The sequence below is a fragment of the Podarcis raffonei genome, chromosome 15 (genome assembly GCF_027172205.1).
Source record: "Podarcis raffonei isolate rPodRaf1 chromosome 15, rPodRaf1.pri, whole genome shotgun sequence".
Lineage (NCBI taxonomy): Eukaryota > Metazoa > Chordata > Lepidosauria > Squamata > Lacertidae > Podarcis > Podarcis raffonei.
This window is the reverse complement of record NC_070616.1, coordinates 25,233,250-25,259,919: the sequence shown is the minus strand read 5'-3', so window position 1 is coordinate 25,259,919 and position 26,670 is coordinate 25,233,250. Positions and strand designations below refer to the sequence as shown.

The following is a 26,670-nucleotide window of genomic DNA, read 5'->3' as shown; positions in this document are numbered from 1 at the left end:
TTTAACTCTTGTCACTCTCAGTGAGTTCTTTTTGGAAGAGGTTATTCATTGCAGGCCGATGTAATTGTATCTAGCTCCTGTTCAAAAGCTTATGAAGGCTGGTCAGAGAAAATAATACAAGGCAGTTTAATTGAGTCCCATCAACTCTTCTTCTGCTTATTTGGAATGGCATAAATGGAAACTCTGGAGATGTAACTGCAAGGTACATAGGGTTAAGCTATGGGGGCCGGATCCGGCCCAATCTTCTTCTAAATCCGGCCCTCAGACAGTCTAGGAATCAGCGTGTTTTTACATGGGTAGAATGTGTCCTTTTATTTAAAATGCATCTCTGGGTTATTTGTGGGGCATAGGAATTCGTTCATTTTTATTATTTCCCCCCAAAATATAGTCCTTCCCCCCAAGGTCTGAGGGACAGTGAACCAGCCCCTTACTGAAAAAGTTTGCTGACCCCTGGTTAAGCTGTTCAGTTTGCGTATCCAAAGATATAATATTTCTGAAGTGGAATTCCTGCAAAGTCTTTAGGATAAACTATGCAATTTAAAAAAGAAGTTACAGTTCAGTTCTGCTAGCCTGCAGACAGGCTCATGGCAATGCACACAATTCAACCATCACAACAACCTGGCTAGGCTGAGAGATGGTAACTGGCCTAATTTCACTTAGCAAGGCTTGTGGCTGAGCCAGGGACTTTACCTTGGCCTCCCTCATCCAAGTCCAAAGTGCCGACTGCTACATTAACAGCGGCTTCTATACAGGAAATTCTACTACAGAAGGAGTGGGGGAACTTTTTCAGCTGAAGGGCCACTTTGCTTTCTGGACAGCCTTTCAGGGGCCACATGCTAGTGGTGTGGGGGGGGGCAGATGCAAAAGTGAGTATAGCAACAAAGGTGAATTTTACCTTTGTACAATCAACTACTTTCTTCTCTCACACATGCCCTGCCCTGTCCACAATCCAGGCCAGCAAGAAGCAGGATTAGAGTTCAAGGGCACATTTCACCCAGGCAAAAACACTCAAGAAGGGTGCAAAGCAGGAGTGGAGAGGGGTGTGGACTAGGGAGGGTCTCATGGGCCAGGTAGAGAGGCCTGGAGGGGCACATTTGGTCCAAAGGCCTGAGGTTTCCCAACCTTGCTGTGCAATGTCACCATGTTGACTCGGCCATGCCCACATCTTTAGGTGGTGGAATGCAAAGAGTATGAGTAACAAAATGCCAACATATTTATAATCAGGTCTGGCAAAGACCTAAATCAGCAAGTGCTGTTTCTTATTTTTAGAGAGGATTGTCACAGTTGTTTCTTTGGTTAAAATAAGAGACTGTTACAGAATCCTGAGCCTTTTGAGTCTGCTAAGCTTGTGCAGGATAGCTGGAAGAATGGAGAATGGGTCTTATGCCAGCCAAGCCCTAACTAATCCAATCAGTCTGGACGCTCACAAGCTTGGATGAGCTCAGGTCTTATTTAAAACCAATGCAGTCACTTCTCTGCTACCCTGCTTCATACTGGCACACGCCGTGCACAGTGATGTACTTGTTGGTGAATTCAAGATGCACATAACAGTGATACTTACTGCCAATGTTGTAATACTAAACAGATAATATGCCCCACTGAATGCGACCAAGTAAACAGGCATAGCGTTGTTGCAATCTTATAAAGACTCGTAAGCTCCATTAAATTCAGAGGGGCTTGTGAATAAATACATAGGAACAGGGTGATGCAGTTTTCAGCAAACATGCATGAAAGATGGAGACAAATACTATTTTCCCCCCTTGTTCATTGGTTTGTGTCAAGTGGAGCGTGGAAAACTTTTGAATGCAGTAAGAGCAAAATCATGTAACAATGGCTGGTATGCAAGATCCAGATAAAATTTAGGCAACGCAAACCACCCTGAGTCGTGGTAATCTACTGAAAAGCAAGTCCCGTTGCAATAAATGGGTCTTGCTTACATGTACGTAGAATCTCAGCCACAGACTCACTCTTGGCACAAAATAAATTGTAAGGCGCACACTGGGTGTTAATTTAAAAAAGGCACAGGAAGAAGAAGAAGAGTTTGGATTTGATATCCCGCTTTATCACTACCCGAAGGAGTCTCAAAGCGGCTAACATTCTCCTTTCCCTTCCTCTCCCACAACAAACACTCTGTGAGGTGAGTGGGGCTGAGAGACTTCAAAGAAGTGTGACTGGCCCAAGGTCACCCAGCAGCTGCATGTGGAGGAGCGGAGACGCGAACCCGGTTCCCCAGATTACGAGACTACCGCTCTTAACCACTACACCACACGGGTAGGGAGGTTAGTGAGCTAAGTATTAATCCTGAACACATTTTACTCAGCAGTAAATCCTACATATTTTGGGCATGCAATTCTAGGATTTATCTGCCAGGGCTGAGTGGGGAGAGATAATGAGTGTATTTGTGCAACTGGAGCACACTGTAAAACTACCATCTTGTGCTCAAGTTGCCAGCTGTGTGCGCACATCTGCAATCTTCAATTACTTACCTGGAAGCAGATTTTACTTCAATAAATACATACTTCTGAGTAAACATGTACAGGATAGCAAGGGCACCCTAAAGGTGAGGCATTTCGCTTGCAGGCATTGAGGGTGTGAGGCTGAGGAGACCCCATACCTTTAAAGCACATCCAAAGCACGTTTTCCCCTCAAAGAATTCTGGGCACTGTAGTTTACCACTCCCTGAATTGCCATTTCCATCAATCCATAACCAACTACAGTGTCCATAATTCTTTGAGGGTGAAGCTGTGCTTTGAATGTGCTTCAAAGGTACAGCTGTAAGTGGCCTGAGAGGGAAGGGAGCAAGCCATGGCATGCACCACGTGGAAAACCTGAGCAGCCACCCACAGCAGTGCCCTACTTGGTGAGTTAGAATTCTGCATTTTGCTGCTAAAGACAGAAGGGGTCATATTTTTGAACACTTCTTCCCGTTCACATTTATATATGTATATAAAAAGCCCGCATCCCTGCAAGGAGAAAACTAGCGCATCAGCGAGAGGCTCAACATTTCACTGCTAACTGATGACATACAAGGGATAATAAACAACATGAAAGGGAACGTTCAAAAGCGACCCTCCCACTTGGAAAGTGAAGTGGTAGAGTCTGAGAATGCATAAGGTAACAGCTGCGGCTCCCTTCTGTAGACTCTTCTCGCCCTGCGAGAGGGAGAGACACGTTTTCCTAGCGGCCACCGGCGCCCCAGCAGGGAAAGAGACTGCGCTTGCGCGTGTCTGTTTGCCCGGACCCATCATGGCGGCCGCCACCTTCAGCTCTGACGTGTCCCTCTCTTGACTGCCGGGAGGAGCCTGCCGTCGAGGCCGTTCTCGTGCCCACACTCGGCATGGCGGCCAAGGGGCCCCGGCAGCGGCCTCGAGGGGGAGGTGGGGATGCGGCAGCGGCGGCTGCCGTTTCCCGCCAGCGAGAAGAAGCGCCCCCGCCGGCCACTGAGGAGACCAAAGCCGAGTAGGTGGCAGATAATGGGGTGGGGTGAGCTAGGAGGATATGGGTGGGGGCTGCCATTAGGGGGTGACTTGGAGGCACGGAGACACTTTATAGGGGGGAGGGTTGCCTGAGGTAAATGGGGTCCCCTCGAGGAATTTGAGGGAGGGTCAGATAGGGAAGTCTCATTTCGAGGTGAACTCGTGGGGGTGGGTCCTGTGGCGCCTGAATTATTAGGGCCTTCCTGACTTTTTAATTTTTATTTTATGGGGGGCATTGGGCTGAGGAAAGCTTCCTTAAGAGTCGGGCTCGAAGGGTCATGAGCTGTGGGGGCTTTGCAAGTGGAATTTATGGAATTCTCATTTTGTTTTGGTTGTTAGATGATTGCTTGTAAATTTCAAAAAAAAATCGAAAAATTAAATAAATTTGAAAATTTGAAGAAGAAAAAAAGGATGTGGAGCAGGGGGTGGGAGACTGGTTTTAGGCTTTGTAAAATACTGTGTTTCATCATGGATATAAGCCATGTTGAGATACAGATTGTTGCTTGGAAGTAGAAGGACTCCCACACAAAAATGCACCTCTCAGAAACGTGTAACGCCCTCCCTTGAATCTCTGTCCACCACTGTCATATTGCACACACATAAACAAACACATCCCTCAATCCTGTAGGAGACATGAAGCAGACTTGAGGACATTGTCCAGAGGATAGAGTCTCCCTATTATTTTAACTTCCTCACCCTATTCAACTGCCTCCCCGCACTGCAAAAACAAAACAGAACCACACATGTCCCATAACAGCATCATATAAATAGACAGGGTCAGTAGTATTCTCTCCCCCCCCCCCTCTCTCTCTCTCTCACACACACACACACACACAGAGGAAGAGCTTTGTGGGACTCTCCCCAATTCTATGGAGATTGCATCAAGACCAATAGGATGTGTTGCTGTTCTCCCCACATATAAATGGGATGTTTCATGGGGGATTCTGAAGCAGAGAGACACGCTTCTTTCTCTCTCATGCCACAGGCTCCCATTTGGGTGTGTGTAGCTTTGCATTCTTGTGCATAGTTTCTTGAACTGAAGGCAGGATACTGCCCCAAAGCAAGAAACTAACGCAGTTCTTGTTCCTGCCAGCAGCAATGCAAGAAGGTATTTAGAAAGGAACCTTTAGCAACCCGTGGGGTGGACATGACATCCCTTCTTGATTATAGGCCAACCAAAGTTTGGGCCGATCAGTATTTTGTCAGAAGAAGAATCTGCACTCACTGATCAATGTGCAAATCAGTGAGAATTGATCAGCGATTGTCTCCACAGTGAGAATTTTTAGATGTATGCAGTATTTCTGGGTGTTTAAAAATGCTTCATTTTAAAATCTGGAATGATTCCCTGAGCACTCTTCCCTTTTCTCAGCTTCAATCACCTTGCCACTTCGGTCTAATCCCCTCACCTTATCATCCACTCATGGGGCTAACACCTGTCTTTTTTTGGCTCTCCCCTAGGTCGTCTGGGAGCAAAGCAGGACATGTCTGGGCCCCTGAAGGATCTACAGCTTTCAAGTGTCTAATCTCAGCCAGGTTCTGTGCTGCACTGTTGAGTAACATCGCTGACTGCGATGAGACATTTAACTACTGGGAACCTGTGAGTGGCGTTCGTGTCTGTGAAATACCTTGTTGGGGTGTGAAGGGGGTACATGTTCAACCCAAATCCTTAATCACTCCTGAATTGAGTAGCAGTGGTATCCAGGGTATACCCTGTGGTTTGTTGTGATGCAGGATCACGATCCTGCAGGTTCATGTTTCCTAGGGGTGACACTGCAAATCCTTTGCTCTTCCTCTTAATCTTTTGCCCATAACTGGCTTAGCTTTTAGCATTGTGTGTGTGTGCGTGCATCTTACTAAAGCGAGAATTGGAACACCTTCTGACTTGATTTTGTAACACGTCCTACAGATGCACTACCTCGTTTATGGTAAAGGCTTCCAGACATGGGAATACTCTCCTGTCTATGCCATCCGCTCCTACGCATACCTGTGGCTCCATGCCTTACCAGCTTTGTTCCACGCCAGAGTTCTGCAAACAAACAAGGTAATGTGCATACTTCAGGGGTCAGGAATCCCAGGCCCAGGGCCAAATGCAGCCCTCTCTGTCTGGCCCTTGCTATCACCCAAGGCCACACACCCTCACCAGCCCTATGTCATACGCTCTTTGAATGTTTTTGCCTGCCTGGAATGTGTCACTGAACTTAACTAATGCCTCTTGATTGTGAGGAAACTAGCTTAGAATACAAAGACATTGCTCTGTCCGCCTCTGCCATCACCTACCACTAGTATGTGATGCCTAGAAAGTTGCTCAGATGGTTGGGTAGCCCTCAGTCTGAAAGATATTCCCCTCCCCCCATGACATACCTTGACTTCATCTATGTGTTGGGTGCTCTATCCATGGCTCACCCAAGCTTCCCCTCTCCCCAACCTTCTTCCCTCCCTTCTGCTTGTCGGGAATCAAGCCTTTATCAGGAGAAACTGGCAACTCTCCCATGCACCCGGCTTGATCTCCTGTTGACCTCCCTGTCTGCTTTCCCGGCAAGATTCAGGCAGAGGTCGCGATAGGCGATCCTTCTCAGTGTGAGAAGGACACACACACTCTTTCCTGCCCCCCCTGGCAGGGGAAAGAGATAGACAGAAACGTATTTACATGCCTTTATTTCTGTCTTTGCAGCGTTACAAAAAACATGACTGCTCTCTTCAAATTCCGGCAGTCGAGTAAGACTCCTCCTGTACTTCCTGTACAGCTCATATTACACTCTGAGCTAATTCCAGTCCTTCACACTGTGCATAGACTGTCCCTTTGTTTCCCACGGAACAGTCCCAACATTCCCATTATGTTTTGCTTTCAAACTACCAGCAGCTCGCGTGTGCATTGCTTCTATATCGTAACACTGCTAACATGGACTCCTGTATCCTTGGTGCAGTGTGGGACACCCAGTTTGCACATTGTAAAGGGTCTGCCCACAGTTTCCTGGAGTCGAAAACAGCCTAACATTCTATTTGTTAATCAAATATCCCTTGCTTTCTTTTTAAGTCTGGGCAAGTCCATCTTGGTGAAAGCTCTGGCTTTCTGAGTCCTGGGCAGGGGTGTGTGGGTTTGACTCTATGTCTGCAAGCATTATAATTGTAATTCTTCATCCTAGGTTCTCATCTTCTACTTCTTGCGCTGTCTTCTGGCCTTCCTGAGTTGTGTTTGCGAGCTTTACTTTTATAAGTGAGTACAGAAAGTGCTTCCTCTATTACCATTGTGAATGCTATGACCATTGACACAGCTGTCACTGAATGGGAATTTGCCAGTTCATCATATAAGAAATGTGCCTTGATAAACTACTGGGCAAGTACATTTCTAGAGATCTTGGTCTTGTTTTCTATGTGCATATCTTACATTGTAAGCCACCTTAAGGATCTGATTCAGTTAGAAATCCTAAGAGCTGGAGCAATTTTGTAGGTTGGCCTAGGATATAAATCAGTATTAAACTGTCAGATGAGACAGTCTTACCATTGAGCTGCCATTCAGCATTGTTATCTGTACAAAACCTGCTGCTTCTGGTATCCCTCAGCACACCAGTCTCAACTGGCATGTAGTTGGGAGACTCCAGCAAAAAGTCATAAGGGGGCAGAGGTGGTAGGGGTTGAATGGAGAAGTTCAGAAAACCTATTGAGAAGGAAATATAAAACCTGGTACTATGTATGCTGGTAGCTGGATTCATAGTTCAGAACTGGCCAGAGGTCATGTTAGTACCTTAGGGGTGCCCATAAGGTGTTAACATGTAAAGCTGTGTTGTATTCATCATTTATTTATTTATTGTAAGATATTTATATACTACTTTTCTGGCAAACCTCACCAAGTGGTTAACATAAAAATGTTAAAGCAGTATGCATAAATTAAAACTACATAATTAAACAGCCAAGACAAGCTACAAAGGGTGGAGAAGCTTTCTGCAAAATATATTTTCTTTCAGAGCAAGGTGGCTGCTTTAGTTGAGGGAGTTGCTACCTCGTCTGGAGCTAGTCTTTGGCCTGTTTAGCCCACTCCTGGGTCTTTCCCAGCTCAGACTCCGAAGCCCCTCTTTTAGCTGCATAAAACACACCTCTGCTTTGTCACTAAGTTACGTGATCCGTCTGAAAACATAGCTGCCTGATTCTGAGCCATGCCTTTGGTCCATATTGTTGTCTGCTGTGCTCGCAAGTTCTTGGCTTTTGCAGGTCATGGGACTTCTGTGCACTGGAACTGTGCTTATTTTACCTTCTACTTCCCCAGGGCCGTGTGCAAGAAATTTGGGTTGCATGTGAGTCGTCTCATGCTGGCTTTCTTGGTACTCAGCACTGGGATGTTCTGCTCAGCGGCTGGTGAGTTAAGAAGTGAATTGCTTGAGGGTTAGGAACCGATTTCATATTGACTTTTGATGGGCAAGGATATTCTCCTGCAGAATTTGCATTTTTGGGTAGAGATGGGTAAGAGGTTGCATGAGAGGTGGAAATTATATGGTCTGTATCGGCAAATCTTTCCTCCTCTCTCTTTCCAGCTTCCTATATGCCGTTTGAATGATTCACCTAACATTCACATATACCAGAGCTTTCAAAACTGTGTCTTGCAACACCTTAGTGTGTCGGCTATAGTGTGTAGGTGTGTTGTGTGAACACTTCCTGCACTCCTCCCAGGCCTGGCTAGGGATAGTTTAACCTCTGGTTTTCTAGTAAAACTGAATTACTGTGTTGCGAAATGATACATGTCTAAAAAGTGTGTCACCAACATGAAAAGATTCAGGTAGGTAGCCGTGTTGGTCTGACGCAGTCAAAGTAAAAAATAATAATTAAATAAATAAATAATTGTCCAGTAGCACCTTATAGACCAACTAAGTTTGTTCTGGTATAAGCTTTCGTGTGCATGCACTCTTCTTCAGATACACAGACACACACTTTAGACTTCAGACACACTTCTGAAGAAGTGTGCAGGCACACGAAAGCTTAGTTGGTCTTATAAGGTGCTACTGGATATTTATTTATTTATTTCTATTTTTTCCCCAACGTGAAAAGTTTGGAAAGCTCTGGCATATACTTTTCAATATTTTCTTCATACCAATGGGGGCTAGAAACTTGTAACAAAAATAAATACTGAGATGTTCAGGATTCTGAAAAGGACATTGGATTTTGCACTAGGTAGTCAGTGCAAACTTTTGTGCATCCAGATTCTGTGGAATTAGCAATGCATAAGGACTGTTTCTGGTTTTCTGATCAGTAGAATCAGAACATGAAAGGCATTCACTTTGCTTACTGCAAGAGTCCTCACTATTTGTTGGAGAACTTAGCCTGGATTCTCAGGTGTAACTGGAGTAAGGGACTTGCCTTGCTCCCTGAGCCCCCTGCGTCTTGGCATAAAAAGAGACCATCTGTTGCAGAATATTTCCAGAGATGAAGAATGAGCCTCCAGTTAGCAAGAGGTTGCTTAAGAACCACCTTTTCCAGCAGAAAGATTCCAAGGGTTGTGTTGGTTCATATGTAACCTCAAGCACCCCCACCCCTGCCAATCTGCTTTACATTGTGTACAGCCCCTGATCCATCTAGCCTAGTACTGTCTACTCTGACTTGCAGCAACCTGGGCAGAGAGGGTTCTTTCCCCTCTTTTCAATCTGATAGTTTTAACTGGAGACTGAACCTGGAACCTTCTGCATTCAAAGCAGATGCTCTCCCATTGAGCTACAGTTCCTTTCCTATGTCACGTGTTCTTAGGTTTGTGCTGAGAAAATCTCCTGCTGACAAGGAGTCCAAAATGACCCCAAGTCATCTGTGGGGCTCTGAATGCTTTCTGCTTTCTCCCAGACCCTGATTCCTTTTTGCTTCTTTTGCTTTTCAGCCTTTCTCCCCAGCAGCTTCTGCATGTACAGCACAGTAATAGCAATGACGGGGTGGTACATGGATAAAATCTCTCTGGCGGTCCTGGGCGTGGCTGCAGGAGCCATTGTGGGCTGGCCTTTCAGTGCAGCACTTGGGTAAGCAAAAGGGAGTGGGGAACGTGGACGCATTCAGGGACAGGTAGCTCGAGGTGGGCACTAGCCAGCTGCAAGGGCAACGCTGTCTCTCCAAGACTGATCAGTTTTACTATTGTCCTCAGGTTATTATAGCTCTGTGCGCATGGCTGCAATGTTTGACTTGCTTGGGATTGTAGCTGTGCAATTGTTGTTCCTTGAAGAAGTGTAAATGTTGTGTTTTGGAACCTGGTTGTTTCGCATTCCATTCAGGTGCTGTGACACTCAGCCATTGAAAACTCTTTAATTAACTTCCTAGGCCTCATGGTGGCTAGAGGAAAGTTTCAGAAATATGTGGGAGATACCATCAAAATTAGCCAGAGCTTTCATTAGTTAAGAGTAAAACTGGAAGCATTCAGCTATTATTGCAACTGGAATTGTTCAAGTTAAGAAATTATATCACCATGTGATTTATAAAATTCTGAGCAGAGAACTTTGCATACTGCCATCATAAGTGATACCTTAAGACACTGCTTTGTAGGCACTAAGTAGGTTTCTGTAGCAGTAGTGCTTCCCTAGAAAAGAGAGAGGAGGGATAACAGGTAGCTCTTATCCTGCTATGTTCACCATGAAAAGGGGATTCCCTGTTACTCCAGAGTACTCCAGAGTTACTCCGCTCTTTGCACCCCTCCCTTTTTTGTCCTGTATTTCCAAAGTTATCCAGCCAAATTGTTCCAAACTATGCTTTTTCTATCTCTGTTCCTTTTGCTGCTCTGTGTTCCAGTGCTATTTATCTATTCCCATGATTCATAAATGTCACTCCCTACTCCCTCTGCTGTTCTTAGGGGAAAAAAAAGAATTCCTTCGCATCCTTGATTAATTTAGAAACAGGATTATATTCAAGGGTAGGTGGGTGAGGCTCCACATGATTGGTTTTGGGGGGCTTGGAGGGGGGGAAGGCTAGAGTGAGTGTGCAAGGGTCAAGTGATAAATGTTTTTAAGCATCCAAGTTGAGAAGGGAATATTTTTGGCATCTCCTTTTGCCAGGCTTCCTATTGCCCTGGACTTCCTCATCCTGAAAAGAAGGTGGAGAAGCTTTCTGAGGTGGTTTCTGGTCGCACTAGTGGTGTTTCTGGTGAGTTTTCCAAGTTATTTGTGGAGAAATAACTCAGAGGGGAGTGTTTTATAATGGGAACTGAGTGCCAGGTTCTTCCAAAGGGGTTACTGAGGAGGAGGGGTCTCTTTCCACAGTTCTTGCACTTCTGACCCCCCACTCTTCCTTCTAAAGGAGTATTCTGCTCAGTGAAGTCATGTGGGCATATCCCATTGTTTTCTGCATGGCTTTCTGGACAGGAAGGTATTTTCTCTATGGCTAAAATAGGCACCCTGGGAAGGAGCAGTAATGTTCATGTCTCCTCCCATATTGTGGCATCTTCACAGTGTGTGTTTCCAACAAGTCTCCCTTGACAGCAGTAGATAATGTGTTGGCTGTGGGAGGGCAACATACACTGCAATGCCCTTCATGGTAGAAGTGATAACTACATCGTTTTTTTGGGGGGGGGGTGCTGTATATGTGCACACACACTTGATGGGAGGATGCTATGTTCAGTGTCAGCCTTGCATCTGCATCAGCCTGTAATTCTTGTGCCCTAAATTCTGGTCACATTTGGTTTCCAAATGTGGGAAACGCAAGTGCTGTCCTGGAATTGAGATAATCTAGAAACAGCTGTGTTCTTCTTGTTGAATGAAGGTGCCCCTGGTGGCTGTTGACAGTTATCACTATGGGAAGCTTGTGATTACTCCTCTCAACATTGTCTTGTACAACGTCTTCACGCCACACGGACCGGATCTTTACGGTGAGTCCACACCTATAGGACATACGTAAATGTTTTGGGGCGCTGGGTAGGGACCACAAAAGCTAAGATGTGATAATGGTGCACAGTTTTATGGGTTGTTCCCAGAGCTGGCCCTGTTTGCAGAGCTTCCTCTAGCAGCCATACCGTGAAACACTTGGGTTGTGCAAGCCCCAGCAGCCTCTCCGAAGGAATCCAGGAGCAAACCTCTTAGAATTCAACTCAAGTCCTTAAAATCGCAGCTACTTCAAGCAGACTGCATGAGTCGCTGATACAGTCTTGCGGCCTCTGAGGGATCAAGGGACACCTGAACTTGCTCTTAGTTTGGCACTTCTTAACTTAATCTGAAGCATAAGAAGAGATGCTTTACCTTGGTAAAGAGATGCACCACCTGCAGACTTGAAATGGGATTTCTGCCATGCAGACAGCTGGTCTCATTGAAATGTACAGCAGGAAGCAGGCAGGCAGTATGTAGTTATGGGAATTTGTGGACTATAGGGGTTTTGGTGAGTCTAACCTTCTCTGAAACTGCTGGTGAGTAAGTCCAAAATGAGGACATTTATGCAGTGGGTTGGGAAGTAAATTTAGTTTCCTGTGAAATGTTTCGGCTGAGTTGGTTACTGCCTTCATTTATTCCTTTATAAGGACCTGTCTTACATTGGGGTCATACTTTTTGGGTTCAGACAGTGGTTATCCCAGGTCTTGGAGGTGTTCCCCAGACTCTGAGTGGGAGGCAATGATGTATGTAAGACTGCAGCTTCTGGCTCTGTGGCTGTGGCTGTAACAGCAGCTTGATCTTTGTCCTTCTGTGAGTCCTTCATCTCTGCACAATGATTCCAGACACACATCACTGTTGGACCTCGGAGCCTCTTCTCTCTGTCACTGTATTGAGCCTGACCTTTACACATTTCATGCATGAGCATGAGCTGGCTCTGCTGTCCTCGGGGGACCAGTGAATTCTGAAGTGTCTTACTCAGAATGACGCTTATGTAACATCTTCATGCTAATGAGAGAGCTGCTTTAATACTGTCTCGCCTGGAAACACGATGAAGAGCAGAATGCCATGTGCGTTTAGACAGTGTCACCGAGGCACACACTCAAGGATGACTCAAGGTCGGATGTGTCTGGATGGATTTTGTTTGTTTGTTCTGACTTTGAAGTAAGATTCCGTGTTTGCCTCATCCATCTGGGTTCAATGCTCAGGCATGGAATCTGGCATTTTAATTTTTGTTTTTAAAAAGCAAATTTCTAGATCTCATGGCTGCTGCTAAATGTTTGCAAGGGGAAACAAAACAAGGCTTGAAAGAGGACTTCTGATGGTCAGAAAAAGAACACCCTTTTCCTTTTCCTGTAATTATTCCTCAGGGCTGGAATTTATATTTGTCACCCAGGCTGTGAAAAATGTGACACCAGCACCTTGGAATTTGGGATATGCTGCTGTCATCTGTTCTGGCTGCCCATAAACCTAACCACCATGCTCTTGTTTTGATCCAGTACATGCAACCCCTTATTATCCACTGTCACCTTGCAGAATCCTGAACTGGTTTAATGCATCATACTTTCTACTTCCAAGATAAGATTAAAGGGTTTTAGCCAGTGCCCGTGACGGGGTGAGCTCCCGTTGCTCAGTCCCTGCTCCTGCCAACCTAGCAGTTCGAAAGCACATCAAAGTGCAAGTAGATAAATAGGTAGTGCAAGTAGATAAATAGGTACCGTTCCAGCAGGAAGGTAAACGGCGTTTCCGTGTGCTGCTCTGGTTTGCCAGAAGCGGCTTAGTCATGCTGGCCACATGACCCGGAAGCTGTACGCCGGCTCCCTCGGCCAATAAAGTGAGATGAGCGCTGCAATCCCAGAGTCGGCCACGACTGGACCTAATGGTCAGGGGTCCCTGTACCTTTACCTTAGTCCTACTCAGAGTAGACATGGCTAACATAGGCCCAATGTGGATCAGATATAAATTTTGAAGAGAAGCGGAAACATAGCAATTGACAGAGGAGAGGAAAATGGAGACAAGGAAGTAAGATAAGAATGTAATCTTGGGTTTAGTTTCAGGAAGCAATGAGGACTAAAGTGAGTGTGACCTTGGCTCTTGACATTACTGGAGTGCTTCTTAGCTTCCATGTTTTGATGCTGCTTGATAATGCACATAGCAGTGACAATGCTCTTACCTTGTGCTAGAACAGTATTGGGTAACGTGGTGGCCATATTGGCCCAAAACTTAACAAGCCCCACTCTAAAGATACAAAAGCTCATAGCAATTTGCTACTGAAGAAGCCCCCCAGGAGATGAAAGTAAGGCAAAGACACGCAATGTCATCCTTTTTACTTTTGTCTCTGCTAGGTGGCAGGCAGTACAGGCCTCTGTTCCTAGAGAAGGTTCACCTGCAAGTTCAGAAACCCCCACAAATAGATGATTGTCTCGCTGGCCTTTGGGCTGTTGACTTTGCTCTGTTGGGGATCATGACTTCCCCAAATACACATTGGCCTAGGAAGGGTGAAGAAAACCCCATTTTCCCTCCAGCAACCTTCTGCACCTCTTGAAAGGGGGTGGCTGCCCTTGTTCTTGAGAGAGCCATGGGTCTTAAAGGAGAAGAAGAGTTCAGCTGAAGCAATTTGGGAAGGTTGCCTGCTTCACAGGGCTGTCTGCAGCCAGCTGCTGGATGAATCGTTCTAAATTGAGGTGGAACCGCGATGTCTTTTGTTCCTTGCGTGCTTTTTATAGCTCCACTACGCAATGCAGCGTTACCCCAGAACTATTCTAATCCCTTGAATCTCTTGTGCCTCTGCCAAGCCTTCTAAATTGGGAAAGCACCTTTGCTAAAGAATTAAAGGGGTGGAGGAGGAGAAAGAAGAACCGTTTGTTCTTTGCCATGGCGGGTGGAGGGAAGGTCAGCTGCCTTGGAATCGCTGAGGGCCCCAAGAGCAAGGCACCCTTTTCCCTTCCCCAAACAGCCTTCCCCAAACTAATGCCCTCCAGATGTTTTGAAGAACAACTCCCATCAGACCCAACCGGCATGGCTGTTGCAGTTTGAAGCATCTGGAGGGTACCATGTTGGGGAAGGCTGATATGTGAAGAAAAAGGAGCAATGATAAATAATTACGGCCAGCATGTTACAGGACGTATTAACCTGGTCTGAGGGGAAAATAATAATTGGACTCTTGCTAGATACTATACCTGGTTGAAATTTGCAGACTGCCAGTTGTCATTTCAGGTGTTGCCGAGCAAGGAGCCTGTGTTTACTATGGGTTGTTTTGCCCCCCTTTAAAATTGAGCTGCAGTTCATCCCTGCTCTCTTGACAAACATCTCTTGTCCGATATGAATGTTCACATCTGAACGTCACATTTACATCTTAGGTGAACACTTAAAACAAGCAAATAAGCAAGAAGCTTAAAAAATAAAAAGTAATGTGTGAGGAGGATATAATGGCTATTGGTTTTGATGGCTATAGGAAGCCACCAATACTAGAGGCAGTATATCTTGAAATAACGGGTGCTGGGGAGGAACCATGGGGGAAAGTTGTGGCATTCAGGCCCAGCATGTGGGATTCCCAGAGGCATCTGCTGGACCTTTTGGCTAGAGGGCTGCTCTTTATGTTCTGGGGAGGCCTGAGGAATTGCTGGGTCCAGAACATTGCTATTGCCCTGCAGAGTCTCTGTCTCAAGTGATAGGCCCTGATTGCAGAAGGGCACCACGAGCCTTCTCCAGGACTCTGTATGGAAATATTACACCTTTGCAACATTCCCCCCCTCCCAATTTTCTCTTCTCTCTTTGCCTCCCTTAGGTACAGAGCCCTGGTCTTTCTACTTCATAAATGGCTTTCTGAACTTCAACGTGGCCTTTGTGCTGGCACTCCTGGCCTTACCCCTGACCTCTCTCATGGAAAGTCTGCTGCAGAAATTTCATGGTGAGTGCTGCGGTGTGTTTTTGGGAGCTCAGCTAGAAGCTATGGTATGACTGTCAGGCGACAGCTTGCTTGCAAGTGCAACTTCATTTGGTGGAATTGGCCAAATCCTTCCTGACTGCAAGTGTTCAGAGCAGCCACAGAAGGACAGGGCAGTCAGGGAACCTCAGGCGGAATTTCGTGTGCCGAGAACCTGCTATTACCCGCCACAAAAAATTGAAGTAGGATTCTAGCCCTTATGACCGCCAGAAAAGCATTAGAAGTTTGAGGTGGCTTTTGCTGGAATCCTGGAAGTCCAAGTGGAGCTTGAGCAGGACTTTCCAAAGGCTGGGGAGCAGGAACTTTGATGTCTGCCTGCAACTCCTTGTATCTTCTTCTCTGGCTAGTGCTGGTGGCTGTTACTCACCTTGGAAGCTTTTTGTTAAATTTAAAAGCAGAGTATAAGTACTTAACATGAATGAAGTGTGCCTTGCTTATGCAACCTCGCTGCTTTCTGTTTTCTTCTCCCCCTATTCTGAAATTCTTGTTCTGTATGTCAGTGGCTGTGTGCAATCAAAGGGCACCAGTTCTCCAATCAGGACTGCTTTTTTAAAAAAAGCATCAAGCCTGCCTCCACAACCCCTGCCTGGTCCCCTACTGCCCTGACGCCTCAGAAATGTTTATTTTACTTTTTTAAAAAAATAATTTCTTTGCTAGCTGCAGGCTTGCTTATCCAGTATTTATAGAAGTTAAACAACTTGCTAATGGCAGCAGCCCAGCTTTGCCACAGGGCAGACACACAAGTTCTGCACAAGGGTGGGCTGGCTTCACTCTGCTGTGGACCAATGTATTTATTTGTTACTAGCATCCCTGGAGGTCACTGATGTGAGTGAATTTTTAAAGGTGGTAGCATATACTCCGGATCTCTAAATGATTAAGGCGTAACTTGTTCCTGCTAGGTGTTCCTGAGAAGGCTCACCTGCTTAACAGCACAAGGAGTGCTATTCTGGATCAGACCAAGCTCTGAAAAACTCCAGCATTCTTTGTTTTGAAACAAACAAACAAACAAAATCCCAGAAACCAGTGGGGCACTGAGGATGGGGGTGTTTGCCAGATACTGACCAGTGGTCTACTGGTGGACCATGTTTGTCTTTCTGTCTTGCCCATCTCTGAAATGAAGGCTTGTACTTCCAGGGATGTCCACTAGAGTGCACTAAGCGCTCACATTTTGCAAAGGGCGCCGCATGCACTGTGGGAAACATAAAGGCCTCTTGCCAGCCAAGCCCAGTAGTGGAGGCTGCTGTAACTACCCATTTCATGCCTTTCTGCTTAGCAGATTGTGTCCCGAAGCGGCGGCAGGGGGGGTCCCTTCAGTTGCACGCCTTGTTCTCACGGGCTTTGTGAAGCGCTGTGCAATCCTGATTTGCTTTAACACCCCAAGCTTTTCCTTTTGGGGGCAATTCAGGATTTTGACATATATTGAGCTGCCTCTGCAGCCCTTGCAAATTGAAGTAATTGCTGTTACTTCCAAATAAATGACTTCCTGCTTCATTCGAGGGGAGACAAGGGAGGTGGTGCCTTGGTTTTGTTTTCCTTCAAGAGAGAGAATGTGCGTTCAGAGTTCTCGGTGTACTCTGTTGCTGCCGTAACAAAGCATTGGAGGTTTTAGAAGTGCCCGCCCCTAAGCAAGCACATTTTTCTTTCAACATCTTAGGCTCCTTAGAATTCCCCCTTGGATGAACTTCTACAACACCTACCAGGTAGCTGGTAAATCAAAGACTGTTCTCGTTTTTCCTATCGCTCTGCTTATAAGCCTGGGGGAAAGTATTTATTTGTGAAATTTGAGGTATATGCATTTATCATATACCTTTGCCCAAGATCGGGTGGCTTTTAGATGCATTTAGTAGCTGTGTCCCAGGCACTTTCAGTGGCACTGAGGAGAAATGGCAGAAGCCCCTGTACCTATGTAGCTCAGGGTTCACATCGGAGCTCCATAAAGCAAGCTCCATAAAAAGCTGGTTCATGCCTGATGATGATGCAAGAGGGGCATTGCTGGATTAGGCCAAGGGTTTCCTTAGCCCAGTTTTCTGTTTCTAGCAGCAGCCAGATGGATGCTCACAAACAGAGCATGAAGGAGTGATTCTCCCCTGCCAGTGGTGGTCTTCAGAGTTACAGTGCCTTCATGTCTGACTGTGTATACCGCTAAAGCACACTCATTATTTCCCTAAAAGAATTATGGTCACCCTCCCAGAGTTACAATTCCCAGCAACCCTTAACAAATTACATTTCCCAGAATTCTTTGAGGAAGAAAACATTCATCAAATGGGCTTTAAAGGCATAGTGTGTACACAGCCTATAAAGCCCGCATCAGATTTCCCCACCCAAAAGCCCAACAGAGAGCTGAAATAAACAGCAAAGTGCTGCATTCCAAGATAAGGGTGTGGTGGGGTCCTGATCCAAATGCCTTGGTTGTCCTTGAGCCTCTCCCTTCCTGGAGCTAACCCCCCCTTCTTCTTTTTTTGTTCCAGTTCAGAATCTGGGACGGCCTTACTGGCTGACGCTTTCTCCCATGTACATCTGGATCCTGATTTTCTTCAGCCAGCCTCACAAAGAAGAGAGGTTTCTGTATCCCATCTACCCCCTCATTTGCCTATGTGGTGCTGTAGGACTCTCTGCCCTTCAGGTGCGTTTGGGGGTGGCGATGGCTGAGTGTGGGTGCAGGTGGAGAGGGCCCACACCTAAGCAAGGCCATGTACATACTAGATGGTTCCCCCTTCACTGCATTACTTTGAGTTCCCAACTTGACGCATGAGCTTTCCATGTAGCCTCGAGAGCTGGCATGAAGCAATAGTAAAAGAGAGAGAGAGGTTTGCAGGAATCTGTGCTATCCAGGAACACACAAGGAGCTTTTTCTTCCTGTGGTCCCAGCTGCACACAGGAGTCTTGGGCTGGGAGCTCTCAAAATTGGTCTGGGTTGTGCCAAAAAAAAGTATAAAAGTGGGCAGCTGGCACCAAAAGAAGTCCACACTGTTGTCTCCCAGTGATGCTACAGTGCAGCCTTTGCCAACCCAGTACCCTCCAGATGTTTTGAGCCACAACTCCTTCAGCCCCAGTGGCCAGGGATGATGGCAGCATCTGGAGAGTGCCAGCTGCACCATCCCATTCCGCTTTGTATTTCCCGAACTTGTGCAGAAATATAATCTTATGGAAAGGCTGTTTGAGGCTTCTTTGCAGCAGCCACCATCTTCCACCACTGGGTTATTGAAATGAGCTCTATTCCCCCCTCCCCTTGTTGTAGTCTAAATGACATTCATATTTTGCTTTTCTCTCTCCCCTTCCTCAGAAATGTTACCACTTCATATTTCAACGTTACCGCCTGGAGCACTACACGGTCTCTTCAAACTGGCTGGCCCTGGGGACCATCTTTGTCTTTGGGCTCCTCTCCTTGTCGCGCTCCGTAGCTTTGTTCAGAGGTGGGTTCTGAAGAGGCTGCCCTGCTACTTATTAATCCCAGGTGGACAAACAAACATCGTAATGCATTTCAGGGGTAGCTTACTCCTCCCTTATCCAGAAACCATGGAGCAGGAGACACCTGACCATCAGCATGCCATCTGCAGAGAATAGCATTCTTGGCAGCTGAATCACAACTTTGGAATTCCCATTTGCCAAAGTCTGAGCCTAGACATCTTGTGGGAGTCTTTCAGGCCTTTTGGTCTGTGCTGGTGGTTAATATTGGTGGTAGCCATGGGATTTTAACAACTCTTTTGATTCTTTCTCTCCTGCCCCTTTTGCTTCTCTCCTGATTTAAGGATACTGTGTAGCTACCCAGAGCCTTTGGGATTTAATGTAAAATCCTTCAGATGTGTTCTGAAATTGGGTAGCTAACCTAGGATGCTTAGCAAAGCACATTCTGGAGCCCCTTTTGAAGTTAAGAGGCCTTATGAGAGCTGGTGTGGCATAGTGGCTAAGAAACTGAGGAAGTCTCTGGTTTAGATATTGTCTCTGGCATTTCAAGTAAGACTGGGAGAGTCTTGACTTCTGACTGAATGTTGGAGAGCCACTGCTGGTCGGAGCCTGTTGGACTCCGACTCCCATCAGCCCCAGTCATCATTACTAATGGTCAGAGATGCTGGGCGGTGTAGTCCAATATTTGGAGTTTCAGGGGTTTTCTATCCCTAGTAGGTAAGATGCTGAGCTATATGGGCTGGTGGCTTGGCTCCTTACAAGGCAGTTTCTAAAGTGTAAATTTCTGGTACTCTTTGGTGAGTGCAAGGGAAGGGCATTTTCGCAGTTCATCAAAGCTCAGGGAAGCTCATACTGACTTGAAGGGGTTCCTAAAATTGTTTAGGCACAAAGGCACAGCCAAATCTTCTTCCTTTTTTTTCACTTGCAGTGTCTCTTCCTCTTAGGTTACCATGGGCCCCTTGACCTGTACCCTGAATTCCACAGAATTGCCACTGATCCCACAATCCACACTGTGCCAGAGGGGAGGCCGGTTCACGTTTGTGTGGGGAAGGAATGGCACCGTTTCCCCAGCAGCTTCCTCCTGCCAGATAAGTAAGTCAAGACACAAACAGGGTTTATCCCACAAGGATGCAGGTGCTGTTCATCACCATAGATAACCAATTTGTGCATAGACCAGGAGTAAATACTTGGGTGGACCGGTATCCATGCCAGCTGCTCACATGGTCAGCCTTCCAGGTCATTTATGCCCCATCGTCCTCCAAAAGCGCATGAGGTGGCTTATACAAAATTACTGTAGCACAAGATAAAAGTAAAACCTAAAAACAAGAGAAAATGCTGCCTAGAAACAAAAACAAACTAGCCAAACCAGCAGCAGTTAAAAACACAAGCAGCAGTTTCCCCTCTGAATACCAGGTGCTGGGAATTGCAGGAGGGAAGAATGCTGCTGCTATGCTCATGTCTTGCTTGAGAGCTTCCCATGGGGATCTGGCTGGTCACTGGACTACATCTTTGTCCTAATCCAGCAGAGCTCTTTGTACATTCTCAGTTTTCAAAGTAGATCACACAGCAACAGAAGACTGAGGACCATGGAACAATGTCCTCCTCTGGCTCCCAGGTTTGCCAGCTTTTAACTAAGGTTGCCTCTTAACCAAGATTTGAAACCAGGATCTGCAGCTGTTTTCCATAGTTTGAGAGAGAACCTCATTAGCAGCTGCAATGGCCAAGTTCCCCCAGGCTCACCGATGGTGATGAGAACTGGGTTGCTTTTGGCCACTGCAGGAATCAAAGGAAGGTGTTGAGGCCAGTGAGATGGATAGAGGACCTGGACATTGTGACCTAAACACTGGGCAGTGTTGTGTTGTGTTGAGGTTGCAATTTTGATGTGTTTTTGGTTTATTGCCAGGTTTCATTTTTCTTTTTACTAATATATTTATTGCTCAATTCTTTTTGTAAACCGCTTTGAGAATGTTTGTTTGTTTTTTACAATCAAGCAGTAAATAAATTTATGAAACAAGTAATTTTGCAGGACTGCAGCAAAAAAATAATAATGCAAAATGTGGAATTAGGAGCAGAATTCAGTTTCCTATAAAACCCACTTCAGGATTAAAAAACCCCCACAAAGCAAGGTTTCTAGGCCTCATGGCTAATACAAAGGGGACAGGAGCTTCTGTGAGCTCCTTGCTCCTCCCCTCATCTGCATCCATTATGCAAATAATTGCAGAAAATGACTTTTCAAAAGATGAGACATGATTCAGATTTGCTCAGGTAGTGCAGATGGCCAAATCCAGCTCCTACAGTAATATACTTTGGTTTGGCTGAAGACAGAATTTTAAGTGGGATTTTTTTGGCTGGGTGTGTTGTGTGTGCTACTGATTAGCACAGCTTTGCGTTTAGCTTTTCATGGTGACACTGATGCTCACGTCAGGCTGTGCTTATGCCTGCCCCTTCAGCTTCAAACCGAGGCAGCTTTGCCTGCACAGACGTTACTGTAGCTGTAAATTCAAGGCTTTAATAACCTAACGGTACCTAGACCATAATGCGCCAGATGGATATCTCTCCCCCCCCACACCTTTAAAAAAAGAGAGAAAGAGAATGAGGCATTAAATCCCAACACCGTCACAAGGGATTGATGATTAAGAGGAACAAAACTCGCCCAAGACTACGTCAAAACTGCTGCAGCGTTGCAAGAGCTGGGATTAGTTCTGGCCTTGCCAGTGATTAGGGCTCAGGCAGCAGCCGAGGGCTGTGTTCTTGGAGTCACTGGAGCATGAGTTAAGGAGCATCAAGGACAAAAAGGCTTTCTAGATCTCCTGCCCCACTGAAGCACCTTCTGCCAGGGTTGCTCTGACCCTGTTGCAGCAGACGGGCTCCGAATGACACCTGAGCTGCAAACTTTCTTGGCGCTTGTAGGCAAAATGTGAATTTAGCAAGGCTTTGTACCTACAGGAGCCTGTTTGTTTTCCTCTTTTCCTGACTCTGGCCTTTGTTCTCTTTGCACTCTCAGGAGTGCTGCACGTGCCCCCCTCCAATGGCCTGTCACAACTGTAGCATTCCATTTCCCCATGGTCTGCAGCCCTCTGATGAGGGAAGCCCCTAGAATATGTAACATGAAGAGCAGTTAATGATAATGGGACTGTGAACATGTGCACACACATACCCCACTCCCAAATCCTGATTCACCCACGAAGGAATCACAGGCACATCCTCATCCTGTGGCCTGCAGATTACGGTGAGCTGTTCTGTAGCGGACAGCTGGCAAACCCAAGCTGTGTTCACAGCCTTTGCCTTGCTGGGTTATTGCTGTGGCGTTTTGCTTGCAAGTTAAAAGCCCACAGGGTTTAATATCACCCCCCCTCCCTCTTACTCCCTGCAGTTGGCAGCTTCAGTTCATTCCATCAGAGTTCAGGGGCCAGTTGCCAAAACCATTTGCCAAGGGACCAATGGCCACTCGCATCATTCCAACAGACATGAACGACCAAAACCAGGAAGAGCCCTCCAGATACGTAAGTGGCATCTTCCCCCCCCCTCTCTCTGGTACCTTGGACAGGACACGCTTGCTGTGCCCAACGGGAAACAGCACTCTTGATTTATTTCAGGGCAGAACTTCTCTTTGGCATGTGGGGGATTCCTACGTACTTGTTTAAACATAAGTGGCCATAGCCGGGGGACGTCACTGCATTTGGATAAAGCTGTTTCCGTGATAAGTGCCTGGACACTCAAGTATTTTAAAAAAACAAAACGTAACTTCAGTCACCAAGTTGTCACAGGATGCAAGCAGAATAGACACACCCAGGTCCTAAAAACATAAACTCTTATGCACAGTACAACTTGTGGCCCAAATGTGCATATGTGAGACAGCTGTAATGCAGAAAAGCATCCCAATTGTTGTTCTTCTACTGATGAGACAGGCAAGGAGATGTTGTCCCTGCAAAGAGTAGGAGTCCTAATGCTGTGTGAGCTGCATCCCTGTAGGAGATGGGAACCAACCCAAAATGTCCTCTCTCCCTTCCAGTTTGACATTTCCAAATGCCATTACCTGGTGGATTTAGACACTGCAACCGAAGCACCCAGGGAGCCACGGTATGCAGCCAACAGGGAAGAATGGATCAGTATCGCTTACAAGCCTTTCCTGGATAGTTCAAGGTAAGATGCTGAAAAGCACAAGGGGAAAAGGAGGGCTATAGGGGGCGCATTCTGCCTAGTTAGGGATCTCTGCAAAACTCAATTCGGGAACTTGCATCTTTTGGGGAGGGAGGGAGGGATGGAAAAGTCGTTACCTGAAAAAGGGAGCAGTAGTCGTGTGTGTGTGCATGTGTGCGCGCTCTTAATGTGCACAGGCAAACTGCACCTGCTATGTCTACTCCTTATGACAGTGATGTTTGGAATGGCAACAGCCTGCACTGCTGGTGGATTTTCAATAAAGTTTCCTTTTGGGATGACTTGGCCCAGGGTTTGAGTCATGCTAGAGGTCGAGAAGGAAGGAATTCCCCCCCCCCCAGCAGGGAGGACTGTTGGCAGCCAGCAGCACTCTTCTTCCTACCCCCCCCCCTTTCCCTTGCAAGTGAGTTGTAGACTGCTAAAAAGATTACTGAGGTGTGAAGTTAATCACATCCCCTCACTTCTAAATTTGCATTTCCCCTGTGTCATCCTCTTCCTCTCGGCAACTGTTCTGGCTGAAGTTTTGCTCCCAAGTCTACTGGTCCCAGGGGGGCTCACCTTTCAGGAAAGATCTGTCAGCCTCATGAGACACTGAGGGTGGGATTTCGGGTCCCATGCAATCCACTTCCTCTTCCCCTTCCAGCCTCACGTTGACGGCTGCGACATGTCTGGCTCCTCAGAAGTGTTCACCAGCTGTCTGGCTTCCCCAGCACTCCCCACGCTTTTCTCTTTATATATTTTAAAAGATAAGAGCATGATCGAGAATTGTTATTTTAAAAAAATAAATAAAAAGCTTGATGAGTGGGTGGATGGGAAGCCAGCTCTGCGAGAATTTCCCCAAGGAAGGTGGCAGTGGGAGATGTGTTAATAGGTTACCAGCTTGCTGGAGTATCTCAATTGGCAGCTCGGGGGGGTGGGGTGGCAGGAGGAGGTGCAGCTGACTGTGCTGGCGACCCAGAGAGGCAGCATCCGAAGCAGCTGCTTCCATCCTTGGCCACTTCTGCCAATACTGAATCTGAAGAAATTACATGGTGTTAAATATTCCATAGCTTGTGCAGCCTGGCAATAATTCTGTGTGTGATGAAGTGGTATTTTTCACTGTGGTTTGGCTTATGCACTCGCAAAACATATAGAAATGCATTGACAGTGAGACAAATATCTCCAGTGCTTTAGTTTCTGAAAAGGAAGACATCTGACCTTCAGTCTGCCCTTCCTCACCTTGGGGAAATCCTTCCCTCAAATGTCAGATGTGTTTGTTCTGCAGTACGTGTTCTGCACACGCACAGAGGAAGTGTCACTTTCATTATTTTATATGTTCCAAAGGGAAAAGGGGGCTTAAAAATGGAAAAGTTACTGGGGCTCAGTCCTGGCATATGTTTAATCCCTAAATATTCTAAGCAGCAAGCATGAATTGAAGCCCTGAGCCCTTTCCACGCCTTCCTTTTTATGGGAACCTGGTGGAAGACCCTCCGTTGACTTGCCTGTAGCAGTGACAGCTGGTTACTGCTTGCTCCTGGTTCAGAGGGAGGAAGAGCGAGAGCCGGGGGCATGCTGGATTTTGGCAGCCTCTAGATCTGGCAGCTGCTCCGTCGATCCAAACATAGCGGTTCCAAAAAGAGAGAGTGGCGGGTGTGTGCAGGGGAATGGATCTGTTAATAGCTATTGGCTGTTTTCAGAGACTGGAATTTGACCGAGGAGATGGAGGGAGAGGGGAGGTCACGTGGCTGCTTGCAAACGGACTCGAACCTCTGGCTGGCTGCCCCTCTCTCAGCCCGGCTGACCTCCAATGCAGCGCAGCCAGCTGCCTAACTCCTGAACCCTCAAGGGGAGAATGCAGACTAACAACTGTCTGTTTCTCTGCCCCCCCCTTTGTGGTCTCCAGGCACTGTGTAAATCAAAAACCACCGGCCTGACCATGACCACTGCTCAGTGTTCTCAGGGAATTTCTACATGGGTGGGCCTTAAGTTTAGCTGCTCCTGCTGCATTCTGTACTTGAGTGCCACAATTCTGCTCTTGAAACTATTTGTGTAAATGTAGTGATATAGCAGGGCTGTAGCTGAGATATGGGTTTTCAAGTAACATTTTGGGCTTGGAGGCTCGGGTAGGAGGGACCAGTGCACAAACACAGGAGAGCCAGTGGGGGCTGCTGCACTGGGCTGCCACTCTGCGCCTGCTGCCTGACGAGTGCGTTTTATCTTTCTCACAACTACTGTTCCTCTTCTCTGGGAAACTGAATGACCCTGGCTGCTCGATTCATGCTTGCTGAACCAGAGGCTTCTGGGACACAAAGAGTCCCCCATTGACGTCAGCCAGTGCCGTGGTAACTCTCAGTTGGCTTTGATAAATGGTGCTGCTAATTGAATTAGAGAGCACTCAGAGCCATCGACTAATTATGCTACTCAGGCAGCAGCTTTGTCTGGGTCCATTTAATTCTGCATTGGCTGAGCGCTCCAGTTCTGGGGGAGGAAAGGGCAGGATGGATTAGGGATCCCAGCTGAGGCAGCAAAGGCATGTGCCAGCACTTTTAAACCAAGGAGACCCTCCCCATTCCCCACCAGCTGCCTTAGCACTTCCCCACCCCCTCAAGCATACAATAAGCGACGAGGGTCTTTAAGCAGGCCAGCCCTCCCTGTCAAATTCTTTTTTGTTCCCCTTTCCCTATAAGTGATGTTCAACTGCCCTTAATGTTCTAATTTTCCCCTGCACATCTAGGGAGTCTTAGAAACCCCCACTTTCTCTGTGGGTAGGCCTGTTTTGGTGCCTTCCCACCACCAAGTTTGCTATTAATAGCTAGCAATGTGTGTGTCATACATTTTATTTTCAAAAGCTTCCTTGGTTTTCCAGGTCCTCAAAGTTCTTTCGGGCGTTCTACATCCCCTTCCTGTCCCACCAGCACACGACATACATGAACTATACCATCCTGAAGCCTCGGCGCTTCAAGCAAGCCAGGAAGAAAGCTGGAGGCTAGCTCGAGCCTCTGGGGATCCAACAAGAACCGGCCGAAGATGCCAGCTTCTTCTTCAGGGGTCTCCATCCCACCTGCCCACTCCCCTTTTTTGTAAGAGTGGCAGTGGCTGTGGTGGGTGGGTAGGGAAATGCTTGGGAAGGTTTCCCTTTTTTGGCTGGCTGTGCTGCAATATTACTGACCACCTGATCTGCCATTGTTTGGGGGCTCTGCTTCGCTTTCAGAAACTCCTGGAAAGTATGAGCAAGGCGTCATCTTGCTGAGGAGTCAACAGGAGCAAAAATCTTGGTTTGTGCGAACGTTTACTAAGTTTCTGGCTGAAAGGTAGCCTGGGGCTGCTGTGGGTCTTTCAGTATTTCCCCTCCACCACAGAACATCTCGCCAACCCCGGAGGGAAGTTTTTTTTTGGGGGGGGTGTATGTGTGTGTTTTAAGAGGCCTTTTGGAGAGAGAAAACAGCCTCACCAGCAGGAATGCACAACGCTTCCTGGTGGGTCTTCAGGGGAAAAGGCCCTCCTTGACTCAGATGGAGCAGAAATAACTTGCACTTTCAAGAACTGTGACTCTGTTAATTACATAATTTAGTGAAACATTGACTTGTGCGTGAGTGGGTTTTTATTTTAAAAACCTCCATTGTCTGTCTTGTCAGCTGCTGCCAAAACACGAGTTTGTGTAGGGTGTTTTTTTGTTTTAAGTTTCCTTCCACCCCCCGTCTACATTCTAGCTTCTTTGTGAAATGTCTGGCTTTGTAATGTTTCCAAATTTACTAAAGTGTTGAAGGGAGCTCTCCTCCTCACTGCACACCTGTCGCTGTGAAATACAGTGGCTTCTCATTCAGTCTGCACTGTATGTACTATGAAACTGTGTCATTAGTGATTAAATATTAGGCTTGTATCCCCCCAAATG

The 26,670-nt window shown here is 46.6% G+C and overlaps 1 protein-coding gene across 1 annotated transcript; it reads left to right on the top strand.

Moving 5' to 3' along the window:
• The first annotated feature begins 3,148 nt into the window (after positions 1 to 3,148).
• On the top strand, positions 3,149 to 26,668 carry ALG9 (ALG9 alpha-1,2-mannosyltransferase). The gene is made up of 15 exons (XM_053367408.1): positions 3,149 to 3,459; positions 4,935 to 5,073; positions 5,383 to 5,517; positions 6,620 to 6,690; positions 7,738 to 7,826; positions 9,331 to 9,466; positions 10,490 to 10,577; positions 11,193 to 11,298; positions 15,078 to 15,200; positions 17,705 to 17,859; positions 18,520 to 18,649; positions 19,586 to 19,733; positions 22,015 to 22,144; positions 22,654 to 22,784; positions 25,645 to 26,668. The coding sequence occupies exons 1-15, from the start codon at positions 3,338 to 3,340 to the stop codon at positions 25,766 to 25,768; spliced, it is 1,827 nt and encodes a 608-aa protein (XP_053223383.1). The 5' UTR covers positions 3,149 to 3,337; the 3' UTR covers positions 25,769 to 26,668.
• Positions 26,669 to 26,670: the final 2 nt, after the last annotated feature.

Bases quoted from the DNA above. Each gene is read 5' to 3' on its own strand.
- ALG9 (XM_053367408.1), top strand. From the start codon at position 3,338: ATGGCGGCCAAGGGGCCCCGGCAGCGGCCTCGAGGGGGAGGTGGGGAT. The intron at 19,734-22,014 runs GTAAGTCAAGAC...TACTCCCTGCAG, and splicing joins AGCTTCCTCCTGCCAGATAA to TTGGCAGCTTCAGTTCATTC. The intron at 22,145-22,653 runs GTAAGTGGCATC...TCTCCCTTCCAG, and splicing joins AGGAAGAGCCCTCCAGATAC to TTTGACATTTCCAAATGCCA.